Raw genomic sequence first — 13,661 nt, 5'->3', positions numbered from 1 at the left:
ACTGGCACTGAGGGCTGAAGCTAAACCTTGAGCAATGTCATGGTGGACCCATGTGGCATGTAGCCCCAGGCAACTGCCTTGCTTGCTACCCCCTAATGCTGGCCCTCACTTTTTTATGCAGAAACCAGTTATTATGGCTCAGGTGAGCCATGGAATTTGTATAGCATATAGAGGGAGGTCTCACAAAGAAAAAGGCTGAGAATCCCTAACACTGTGTATGCGTAACAATTTGTTGTTGTAGAACTTGGAGCTGCAAATACAAATACAGCTGCCGCTTCAAATGAAAGAAGGGGAGTTTACCAAATTACTGTAATGACACTTTGCAGAAAATCATTTATGCCCCCAAAATTATGACTTACACAGTGAAAACTTTCAGAAACCAATATATTGTATAGTCACTAAGCAAGAAACTTTCAGCTATGTGAACGACTCTTTCCCAGAGTAATTAGTATATGCACTATGCAGAAGTCTCTTAAACACTCAAGATATTAGACCTAACCGGTCACCTAGTCCTTCCTCCCAGATAATACAAGATTGTTCCCTAAGGAACTGTTAAGAATTTTGTCCCATTGCCTTTTTTTTTAAACTGTCATGACTCAAGTCACAGGGCTTCCACCAGGTTACCAGGGATACTATTCTACATTCAAATACACCATTCTATTTTGTCCTAAAAGTGGATGCAAGTAAACACAATACTTCCGCAGGTTTTTTTTCAGAAGCATATTAAATGCCAGTTTCTTACTTATTTCACCTGTCTCTGAAGTTCACTGTTAATTGCAAATATAAATGTAACCACTGGGGACAAAATGAGTAATACCAGCATCTCAAAAACCTAAAAGAGAAAATATCTACCTTACCATGCTGAGTCTTCATTTATGAAGACTAGATGCATTAGAAAATAAGAGACAGAGAGCAGATGGGAAATAAACTAATATTTGCAGATATATTAGAAAATAAAAGACAGAGAGCAGATACAAAAGAAAGTAATTCAACACTATCCATTCTTTACTGATCAATGACAATTTTGATGTATCTATTTCATTCACTATCATTAAGTTTTAATTAAGATGACTTCCCAGCTCTTGAGGTAGAAAGATTTATTTTTCCTCTGGGTATAAAAATAGTCATGAGACTTAGTCCTTTTTGTAATAAATACTGTCTATTCAACATAAAGTATATTTTCTCCTGCAAGAATCAATCCCAAATTCAGAAGTGTAATTAAAATAAGAAGTCTGTGTTTCTTACCTAGTGGCATACTGCTCTATCCTGGAGTGTGTGTCATCATGAAATAGCTGTGGGGACTGGGAAGGACTATTAAAAGAAAATGAGCACAAAATTGTTAATAGTATCTAATATAATCTACTTAGTGAGACAATACAGCATTTAAAAATTGTTAGACTGATAAAATTGTTTAAAAAAAAAAGAGAGGACATTATATGTGTTTTTTGCTAGAATTTGTTGATAACAGATTCTACAATTAGGTAAGCCAACTAGTAAACATTAAGAAAACAATCATCATACTGAGCTTTTTAGACCCAAGAGTTGTGCATACTTACTCATATTGCTCTGGCCACATACTGATGAGTGTGATAGGACTGCAAAGAAGAAAAAAAGAGAAAGAAACCACAGAACAAATGCTATTAAGCAAGAATCAGGTGAAAAAGCACAAAAACTAGCTAACCATGTGCCCATCCAGATGATTTACATTAGCAACATCTATGACACAGAAATGCAGTAGCAACAGAGTCTGCACTGTGCCATGTAAAAATAGGACAGTAGCAGATGCATTTTTTTTAAAAAAAGAAGTCTTAAAACATACAGAAACATTATCATACATTGAATTCATAATGTACACCATGTCTGGCTGGTTTAAATTTGGAATTTCTTCCATTTAGTTGCTGAGACTTTTCCTTAAAGTTATCTGGGAAACTGAACTTATGACAACTTAATCATGGAAAATTTAAAAGGCTAAAATCAAGCTTATTGCTACAATGCTTATTTTTCTATCACATAGCAAATACACAACAAATATGCTAAAGAGAGAGGGTTTTTTAATACTTATGGGTGTTTTATTGCTTAATGGAGGGAAGTACTGATAACTTGGGCTACACTCATCCTCTGCAGAGAAACTATACATATGCTTCCCTCATAGCTTGACCATACACCTCTATCCTAAATTGCTGAAATATACCTACTATTCCAATTCTTGGCCACTCCTGACCATAGACTACAATCACGCAAAGGCTATGCCATGTTGTTCTTTGGTTTTGTTTTTTAAAATATGGACTACTTAGAGTGTTTTAAACAGGCAATAAATTCATATTGGAAATCAAGGATTAGATGAAACTCTCAGCAATTCTGAAATCTGGCCATTTGATCTTGTTTCTTAACCACTTATGCTCAATTTATTATGGTGTTAAAAATACAGTGGCACTGGTTTATGAGAGCGAATAACTGATAATGGCTACAACCATAATATTTAAGCAATCACATATATATGTTTTATACACAGAATGGTTTAATTCACTTTAAGTATTGCATTTAAAGCACTTGAAATTCCATGAAATAAAGTGAAGTCAATCAATGGAATTACTTCCCTTGCCTCTCCAAAGTATCTTAATTTTGTATGACTAAAAACGGCCTCTCCTGACTACTAGTAAACAATCAGAAGAAACTGTTCTCTCTGAGAAAAGTTAAAAAAAAAAAAACCATACCAACATTACTATATGCTGAATTACATGACTTTACGGCAACAGAGTTATACAGCCAAAGTAAAAATTTGTAGAAAAGAAGCAAAAAAATAGTAAATAAAATAAAAAAGGGTTTTCAGAAAATACTGCCTCACTGAGGTTCTGTTACTATTGCTTCACTTCAATTTTGTTTTTGAGGATTTTTTTTTTTTTTAGGGTGGAAGAGGTTTGCAAACCACATGGCAGAGATCATGCCTCATTCAAACTTACGCCTCTAAGTTATCGCCTTCAAGAACAGTTTGCACAGGAAGGTAGCCAAGTCGTGGGTGCTTAGCAAAATATTTTTTTGACCGGAACTTGTTCTTCAGAACCTTAGTGAAGTCCCGTACATCTTCTCCAGATGTTGTCTAGAAAGTTAAAGAAATAAAAATAAGCATTTATATTTGGCATTGGGTTATAGCCTAGGTATGCTGGAAGAGGACATATGAGGGAACTTCTAAATGCTGCTGCTGATTTTCTAATTTATTAATGGCCTGAAATTAAAACCCACAGTGTTTAAACACAACAACAATGAATTTACAAGGTTTCCTTCCATTTTAAAAACTGGCAAATTTTAAAAACTAGACTGTTACAAGCCTAAAAAGACATCAAATTATAACCAAAACTATGAAAAATAACAAGCTATTTTGTTTGGAAACAATTGCTAACAATTCAACTCACAGAAAAGTATTGTGTTTTTTAACTAGTAGCCATGGTGATGTATTCTATAGCACTTACTTCTCTAACCCATCTCCCCATACAGATTGCCCACCCTGGACTCTATGCTGGGTCACTGATTTAACATTGCCTTTAAAATAACAGGAAATATATAGGAAAAAAGTTAATTGATTAACTGTGCCACACCTGGTGTTTGGCCAGCCAATCTGGGGGCTTCTCCAACCTGGCCCTCTGCAGGCAGGAGTGTGGGGTCTGCTCTGGCCAGCTATGGTCCCTCAGTGCTGCGCTACAGATTGGGGACTAATTTGGTGGTTCAGGGTTCCACCACGCTGCAGGCTGAGGACTACTTTCCCCCACCCTGCGGGTTAACCAATGACCTAGTAAAGCTGCGGATAAGGTTAATGCTTACTGGATTACCAGTTAACCTTCTACATCCCTAACAGGTACCATCTGCTGACTCATAATAACTCTGACGTTGCAACCCTTGGGTTTTCCTTGGATGCTTCCTAGTCAAGTTACCAAAACTAAACCTACTTCTCCTCATTATTTGTATTACAGTAGCTCTTTGAGGTCCAAACTGAAACTAAGGCTCCACTGTATAATGCTGCATAAAAACCAAGAGGCAGTCCCAGACCTAAACAGATTATATACTAAGTATATATCCACTATCCACACTGAAGTATAATGGTTGTGGTTGGCCCATGACTGACTTGAACTCACAATGCTAAGGATGTTAAGTTGCGGTTATCTAACTTATCGTGTAGTCAATAGAATTTGTATCAACTACACAACTAGTCAATAAGGACTGGTATGCAGAGCTGCAGCAAGGGTAGCTCTAGGAACCACCCATGCTGTGGCTCTGCATTTTAAATGTTTTTAAGAGCCCGGCAGCTCTTACTACATTTAAAATGCAGAAGTGCAGTGTCCCGGACCAGTATGAGCTGTGACTGCTTGGTCCTGGCTCACGCCGAGTCCAGCAGCCCCTGTTTGTGGCAGATGGAACAGGGGCTGCTGCTGGAGCAGCCTCCCCTATCCACCACCCTCCTGACTGTAATGGAGGCAGCAGGAGTAGGCAGGCGGCACCGTGGCTCCCTCCAGCACCAGCTCCTATTCCACTCCCCTTGCTACCTCTCATAGAAGCAGCAAGGGGGCGGGGGGGGAGGGAGGAGAGAAGCAAGTAGTCGATACTCTAGTTGACTACTTGCTAACATCCCTCCACAGGGCTTGGGATGAGGTATAGATAGATGTTGAAGCTCAGGCTGGAGCCCGGATGTGAAGAGCTCATGAGGCACTAGAGTCCCTGAGCTCAGATGTCTACATGCAATTTTATGCCATTTAGAGAAGTTCCACAAGCTTAAGTCAGTTGACATGGGCCAGACCCGCCAAGGTGGGGGCAAAGCAGGCAGGGGAGTCCTGGGACCTTTAAATTGATGCCTCCAGGCATCACAAAGGCCTGGGGAGGACCATGCCGCACTCCAGGCAGCTCTGAGGGATAGCTGCCTTGGCCCCAGCCCTTGGGGGAGAATGGAGCCAAGCCTCCCCTCACCTTCCCTGGGAACTTCTGATGGCTGTTGGCTCTGCAGACATGGGCCACAGGTGTGTTACCGCAGTGCAGACATACCCCAAGTAGAAAGACAGACAAAGGGTGTAGTGGAAAAGGACAGAATGGTAACATGGATTTGCCTACGGTCACACAGTAGGTTTGACCCAGAAATATAACCCCAGTGTCTCATGACTTCCAGTCTAGTGCCCTATTCACCAGACCATCAAGAACCTAAAAATACAAGATTTCAGCCAGCTCATAGCTTTTTATTTTTCCCTGTTGATGTTGGCCTTTTAAAACTGACACAGATTTGTTTTTCATCTGTGTTTGGAAAGACTGCTTTTAGGAACATCATGCCTATTTTAATTTGAATGATGATGGCAACACCTCTTTCATCAGAGAGTTCAGGAACTTCTGCTAAAGCAGAAAGAGTATAAAACATGTGGATAGGTCTTACAACAAGGGAGTTGTATATTTTTAAACATTACTTAAAATGCATAGAACTGTTCCCAATGGTCTAGTTATAACATCTTCATCATCTTTTTAACGGCAGTATCAAAATCCGAACACAACCTAACAAAAAAGACTACTTTCTTCCAAAAGCAGCTGTTCATTGAAGATCACCATGGAATCCATTGGTTTACATATAAAGTACTCTTTCAAGATGATTCTAGGTGTTTTCTGCTCACAAGTTATAAAATTACATGAAATAGCATACGATATGGTGTCACTGAACTACTGCAAATTTTATTTTGAGAGCAGCTCATCAACATAAAATGCTGCTGAAACTAGATGGAAACCTACAGTGAAGCAGATCTATTAAACATTTTTCATACTTGAAAACCATTAACCCTTATAAGAACCTCAGATAGAATAAGTTAAGCTTTTTCTGCATTTTATTTCCTCTTGTGAAAACAGATCTCTCTCATCCAACATGTCTTAAGTATTTTAATGTAAATGCATCTAATTATTTTGTTATATTTATTTATGCAAACTGCACTGACTTCAGTAACAGCAAATGATTAAATCTATGTGATAACAACCTTTTGGAAACAGTTTATTGAATTTGGTGGAGAAGCCTTTGAAGAGCAGTGTAGAATATAATGAGCAACAAGCTAGAATAGCCAGAATGGAATTCACGAGTCCTTCAAGTTCCAGAAAAATCTAACCAGATGGGCTCAGGGGACAGGCTCACAAGATCAATCCCAAAAAACCTTTATTAAATTCTCAGATGATCCAAAAAATTAATCTAAGGTCCAATATTGTTGCCTACTTTCATGCAAAATAACCTGAACAGATGGAAATTTGCCACAATGCCAATAAACTAAATTTCAAATTCTTGCAAACAATAAAAACAAATGCCTTTTAATCTGCCAAAATGTTCTTCTGGGATACCATTTATGAGCTACGACACACTCACCTAACTGCCTAAAAGGACCAATTTGATTACAGACGGGGAAACAGAACACACTGAAGACTGATACCATATTAATATTGGGGGAGTATTTTACCTAATGTTAAAACGTGCATTAGTCAGAGCTTGCAAGAAGCAATGAAAAAAAAATGAGAGCATACAAACCATCACATAAATTACTAGTCAAATATCTCAGCCAATGTGAGCTATGGAGCTGCACTTGGGCAGAAGCAGTAAGCTGAGTTCCTGTGGCCATCCCTATACTTAGGAGTCTGAGGGAGATGCTGGCCACCTCCTAGGGGTTGCACAGAGCCAGGCAGGCTCTCTGCAGGCAGTTAACCAGACTTCAATGGCACAGTCAGAGGTGCTGAAAGGAACTGCCAGGGTCCCTTCAGGGTCTGGCCCACGAAAGCTCATCATCTAATAAACCATCTTGTTAGTCTTTAAAGTGCTACATAGTCCTGCATTTTACTTCAGCTACACCAGACTAACACGGCTACATTTCTATTACTTTTTGACCATGTGTTCTAGCTGAAAATCCAACACCTGGCAATCCTATGTCTCAGATATGCTAAACATTCGTACGCCCTTCATACTTCAGCCACCATTATCAAGCACTATCTGCCCAAGAGCACATTCATACATGCTGATGATGTTCATTGAAAAAACAGGTGACTGAACACCTTGGGAGAGAATGGCCCTCCTGCTCAGGGGTGTTCCTGCATTCCACCATCGATTTCACGTGGTGGCAGTCTCAGATGAGGATCCAGCACATATTCAATTTAAAATCACTTTCACTGCAGATCTGACAAACAGCTGTAAACTACCATTGGGGAAACTCCTATCTAATGGTACAAAATGTTCCTGTTCCTTGCTCTGAAAATTCATAATCTATTGGAGATTAAGACCCTGATTTAGGAAAGCACTTGAGCATGTGCTTAACTTTAAGGATTTGTTTAAACCCACACCTATCCAGCAAAATGCTGAGGCACATATTTAAATTAAGTGGGTTATTTTTTGGAAAGGGGTGGGGGGTGTTAGTGAGTAGCAGTCCTGGTAAAGACAGGTTAGTGGGAAGAGTATAAACGAAGTCTACAAAGTTGCTTACAAATGCATTTATCATATAGCTATCACTAACAAGTAATTAGTTTGCATGCCACTGCAGACACGTTATGAAGGTTCCTCTCCTGGATATGATGATTTTGGAATTCTAAGCTACACAGGAATTCTTTGTAAGAGTACAAACCCAATAGTTGATTACATCTTATATCTTTTGAAAAAAAATGTACTTTTAAAAAATGTATCACACAGAAATTGATCTTTCTGCAATTTCAAGAGTAATCATATGATTTTAGAATTTATCAAACCAAGGGAGAATGGTTACGAGGCAGCCAAATGTCAAAACAATGATTATACAATTAGTGCTAGAGTCAGGAAGCAATAATATCTTTGATACAACTGTTTGGGTTCAGACTTCTCCGATCAGCTCTCTAGCCTTCTCACAGCATAGTTTAATCTCTGAACTCTACAGCTGAAAATAATGTTCTGCATTTGAAATAGCCAGATTAATCTTTTCAGCACTCTTATTATGTTCTTTCTTCATGGAACAAAGTAATTGTGATAAAAATGAAGGACCATGCTTTATACAGTGATACGCATGAAGCGGTTAAGGCATCGTGAAGTGGCCCTTCTCTATGCCAATTTGTTGCTTACAAAATACTCAAACATGATGCTTAAATGCTCAGGAAAGTAACCGCCTTCTTAAAATGTCAGCAACAATTTTGTTTTTGGGGTGTTGCCATAAAAGAGGATTCTTAAGAGTCATTATTGCAAGTAAGCTTTATTGTGTATGAAGCATATTTTTCCCTCAGGTCACGCCAGTGGAAGGACTAATAATATTTGACATCGTGCCTGTCATATTATGTACTTCTTCAGGGATATATAATACTGGTCAGCTTCCTTCCAAGATAAGATGTCAACAGTAATTATAATAACAAAGGAGCAATCCTCAGGGAAATTTGCATTTCAGATTTGAAGCCTTGCCACAAGTAATTCTAGAAAGGAGACAATGCTATCTGTTTCTTGCATCACTTCTCACAGTTCAGCTTACCAGGAAGAAGCTAATCAATGATAGAAGTTGCAAATCATATACTGCAGATAGGGTAATTAAGGAATAAATAAATTAGCAGTGCCTTTATAGGAGCAAGTTGGCAGGAGGTACCAAGCTGAAGGAAACGAGAAAAGGATTTCAATAATTGTAGGAGACCCAAAGCATTGTCCATTAATCTGTCTCAATAACAATTTCCATCTTGCTTAGAGAAATGCAATGGACAGAAATACTTTTATTGCACCAGAGACAAGCTTTCCAGCTTACACGGTGCTCTTCATTAGGCCTGGGAAACGTACTCAGAGTGACACAACAAAATACAAGATGGCACAAATTGTGTAGCATAAGGAGTTCACATTAACATCTCTTCAGTAATTAGGTGAGGAGAGAGGTAAAAAAAAAGGCTGGGGGTACAAGTGGATTATAGATTATTGTAACAGGCTATAAATCCAGTGTTTTGATTCAGTCCATGATTTTTAATATCTAACAAAGTTATGTATTTAAGCTGTGGTGCCTCCTCTACTGATGCTTGCACTATAGCGTATATATACCCACTCAGTTTCTTCTCGCCAGAAGAGTCCAACCAAGAGAAGGTGGGAGGGCCTGGAATGGACATGAACAACACATCTCAGAAAACAATAGTTACGAAGGTAAGCAACCGTCTTTTCTTCTTCTAATGATTGCTCGTGTGCATTCCAACACGTGACGTACCAGCAGTTTGTATGGAGGAGGGGTTAGAACTCAACTCATTCCTGATTGTAGCATAACTTTGCTAAATGCAACATTGTCTCATGCATACTGGGTGACGGTGTAATAATGCACCATAAAGGTGTACACAGAGGACGCATCAAGAAATTTTTCACAACCGTGTATTTAGAGTATTGCATATACTAGCTAAGGGTACTTATGTTTTTTCCCTTGCCTCCCCAATGTATATTTCACTAGCATAGCAGGAAAGAATATCTTATTACATGGAGCAGTGGTCTCACTTGGTAAGGCAAACCATATTTTTGTTCTTACATTTGAATTTAACATATATGAAGGGTACCATGAAATAAGCTGAAGAGGGGGAAGAGAAGACTCTAACCTGGGAAGCAGCTACAATTTTATGAATGTGTGGCAAATGCATTCTAATATTGTTAGGGTTTTCTGGTTAAGTCTGCTCAGGAGGAAAATAACCTGACAGCGGATATGGTGTTTGGGAAGAAAATAAAAATGTACAAAAGTAAAAACAAGTGGAAAAAGAGGACTTGTTTCATCCACACCATATCAAAATATGTGTACAATGTTAGCTATCTCCTTCCAAATTGACATTTATCATCTGATAAAAAAAAGGAAAGGCAATGCAGAACTTCATGCCCTCATTATAGTAATGAAAAAAGTCTTTCCTTGAAACTAGGTAAATGTGACAAAAGTTGGCTTATGTCACACCAGGAACACACTACAGAGAAAACCAAGAACTCAGCTATAAGAAAATATGATAGAAGAAAATGAGACTGTAAAGCAAACACCTATTTTAAAACAAGATTGTTTTTTAGAGCAAAAATAAGAAATTCAGGAGAGGAAAATGCATATTCAAAACGTTTCAGTTTTAGGCATCACAGATGAAGAGGAAATAAATGTTCTTACATTATGTATTTGCATACTCCTTCAACTGCTAAGACTCAATATTATGGCTAAGGAAAGTATATTAATCTAGATCCTCAAGGGTAATAAGATGCTAACTACCACTGATATCAATGAAAGTTAAGGGGCTAAAATACCTTTGAGAATCCGGACTCCTGTTACTAGTATAGGGTGACTGCAAATAAAACAATGCAACATTAGGATAAGCTTGATGAGGCCAATACTTATGATTAAGCATCTGATATGCCCTGCAAAAGGAGAGCTGATGTCAACTGATAAAAGTACTATTAACTCTAAAGTAAAAAGCTGTTAACTCTACTGACATACTGAGCACTAAACAGAGAACTTCCAAGTTTCAGAGTTAAAAGTATGCTACCATTTGAAATAATAAACCAAGACACTCTAACTGGGGTTATAACAGACTCATGCCCATGAAGGACTGGGTTCAGAGGGGGGACCTGTAGCACACACAAAGCAGTGAGTAAACATAATAAAAGTATCAGGCCATATCTTGGTAAATGTGACTCCTAAGAGCTCATCAAATGTTTGATTGTGCTAGAAGTTACATTACATCAAAGCAAGAACAATTACTTCCTCCAGTACCTCTCAATTTGCAAATGAACCTTATAGGAAAATTCTGCCAAATTAAGCAACAGTTGAAATGTTTTTAAATACCATGGAGGGCTTCAGAGAAAGCACCTAAATCAGATGATGATGTTTTCCCATGTGATGGGCAGATTAGCACTACAAAATGCTTTTACATGGCAGGAGGAAGGAGAAAAAATGTTTTGGCACAGATTAGAGATACATGTGAAAGATATGCTAATGAAGGATGTCAATTATGAGCTGGGATATTTTACTTTTAGCCAGCTAATAAAGCTCAGACTTGAATATAGGGATTATACAATTCCTTAATGACTTATGTGTGAAGCATAAAATGGCCATAGCAGCAGACTCTGTTGCAAAAAACTGATTTAGTATCAACTCAATCCACATTGATATATGATGAGCCAATCAAAAGAGTTGAAATGCAGACTCAGACTTCAAGTGACTTGAAAGAAATAGAAAAGCTCATCTATATGGCATCATTTCAAAAAGACTGAAACGAGAAGCAAAGGAAAATAATGAGCAATTAAAATAAAAATGGGGGGGTTAAAAGATGTTATTGACTAGATGAGGTCACATAAGCCAAGAAGTTAACCAAGAGTGGGCTGAAAATGCCAAAACACTACTTTTTTCTTTCAAACTGTCATACAGCTAAAGTTAGGGCATTCTGTGACTGCAGCACAAACTGCTTCACTCTGGAAAATATATCTACTCATTATTGTAAGAATTCTGGCCCATAAATTAGATAAAGTACAATCCAATGTTATAGCAAGGAATGCATAAAAATGATAGTTAAGGAAAGGGTACTGAAATATAAAGAAAGCCTTGTTTCATATTTTGGGACATAAAATACCAACAAGTTATGATCATTAATTGTTTACAGATTAGTAAGGAGACCCCTTTTGTTGAGCACTGGACAGGAAATTCACCTCTGTAAATCCAGCAGAATATTAATGAAACAATTACAGATTTAACAGATGAATCATCAGCAAAAAGGGGAAAAAACAGGAGGTAAAATAAAGCTTCAACACTTTAATGTTTTGAAATATTTAAAGTTTAATAAAAGTTGTTAAAATGCCGGGAATTAAGTAATTTGAAAGTCATTACTGCAGTGCTCTTTTCAGTTTAAAGCTTGATTTTCTTTTTAAATATTTTGAGATTTTGTACACAAAACATGCAGTTGTGAACACAAATGACATAATTGCAAATGCAATTTCTGCTGGTTAACTTTGCAATGCTGTGCACAGTTACTTATTTTGCATATGCAACATGTTTTTCTGAATCACAGATATAATTTTCAAAATGTATGTCTTAGTCAACCAATTAACTGCTAGATATGAGAGGAAAAATGAGGATGGAAAAGGAAAATTATTGAAGAATATGGAAAAAAACAGAACTGACTTTAACAACAAAACTGTGATATAGTATGAATATCAAGAGCAGCTCCATTTATTTGCTACAGAATCTCGCATGCTAGTTTATCAGCACAAACCTACCATTAAAGTTTCCAAAATTAATGAACTAAATGTAATGAAACTCACCGCTAACCTTGATTATAATGAACCATTAATGATACTCAATAACAATTGACTTCTGCTAATAGAGACGAGGAACATGCAAGAGACTGTTATACTAATAAGCCCACCTACAGCAGTAAAGGAAAACAACCAAATAGTTTCTCTAATAGGAATGTTTTCTCACCCTGAGGGTTCCCTATAGAGTTCATGCACTAATATAAGGAATGAATGAAAGAAGGTCACATTCAAATTAAAAAAAGCAAACTTTAGAAAACAAAACCACCAAAAGTGATAATACCATCCTTGTAACAGGAAAATAAGAGATTACTCACCTTGTGCAAAACATGAAATCCTTTGAGATTTTCCCCTCTTTTGAGAACACTCCTTCAAGTGAGCATATGCCTCTTGAATACTCGTTTGGAGACCTTCTAAATGCAGTGTCCATTTGGCCCACACACATGCCTTATAACTCTTCATACTGGAAAATGAGACTATATAGGGATGCTCAGGCGAATGGATTTCAGTTCCTTCTCCAGATAAACATCCCATAGAGAACTGTCCAAAGCACATGTAAAGAAGGCAGATAGTGGAGCACCCCACCAGGCACACATCTTGAAAAACTGAATTTACTGCAGGTAGTCGGCCAGAGTAAGTCTAAGGTCCGACACCGGGTTCCCAAAGTACAAAGGACACTACACAGGTATCCGTTAAACACAAGTAGTTTATTTCTTGACAGCTAGCAGCTGTGCCCCATAAATGGAAGAACAATATAACAAAGAAGCAGCATATCTTACATCCCTTCCTACAAGCCTGGGACCCCAGGTAGGCTGCGGACGAAGTGGGAGGTTCTCTCAGCTTCCTAGGTGCCGGTACCCAAAGCCCATCGGTGAGGTCCAATTTGCTAGGCTCTGAGGCAGCCTTAAATACAGTTTTCATGCCCTGTTTGGCAGTTTGGAAATTTCCAGAGATTACTCATTAGTGCTGATGTAGAACTTAGCTGTTAGTTATCGATCTGGTTCTGATCTGGATCTTCTTGTTCTTTGGCCCTGTTTACGTGATCAGTACGTTAGGGTAAACAGAATTGTTTATGCGTTCTTGCCCTTTACCCTTATCTTTACTTGTTCTTGCTATACTGGCAACAATGCTTATCTTAAGTGGCGTATGTTCCCAAAGATTTGCTTCTGGCTCATCAGATATAGGGAAAAGGGGGAGGGAAGAAAGAATGCAGGCCTTACCACCCCTAAACTATTACGTACAAAGTTCTTCTGCAATTGACTATTACAGTGCATGAAATGAATAATTTCTTCTTTGAGTAGCATCCCTATGGCTGCTCCACTTCAGATAGCTTCCAAGCAGCATCCAAAGGAGGAGACAGTTTCTTAATTGAGTCCGGAACTGAAGACAATATTCCAGTACCAAACGCTTACCAGATCTAGCTACA

General features: G+C 38.1%; 1 protein-coding gene across 9 annotated transcripts in view; it reads right to left on the bottom strand.

Moving 5' to 3' along the window:
- UTRN (utrophin) overlaps positions 1-13,661 on the bottom strand; it is a 559,106-nt gene that overhangs the window by 42,180 nt on the left and 503,265 nt on the right. For all 9 annotated transcript variants that reach the window (XM_075924350.2, XM_089777288.1, XM_075924351.2 and 6 more), the window contains 3 exons: positions 2,961-3,097; positions 1,557-1,595; positions 1,246-1,311 (listed from right to left, as the gene is read on the bottom strand). In XM_075924350.2, coding sequence (XP_075780465.2) covers positions 1,246-1,311; positions 1,557-1,595; positions 2,961-3,097 — 242 coding nt within the window. The remainder of the gene's footprint in view (positions 1-1,245; positions 1,312-1,556; positions 1,596-2,960; positions 3,098-13,661) is intronic.

Source organism: Pelodiscus sinensis, chromosome 3 (assembly GCF_052426305.1).
Source record: "Pelodiscus sinensis isolate ZL-2025 chromosome 3, ASM5242630v1, whole genome shotgun sequence".
NCBI classification, from domain to species: domain Eukaryota; kingdom Metazoa; phylum Chordata; order Testudines; family Trionychidae; genus Pelodiscus; species Pelodiscus sinensis.
Note: the sequence above shows the minus strand (reverse complement) of the source record. Positions and strands in the feature narration are given on the sequence as shown.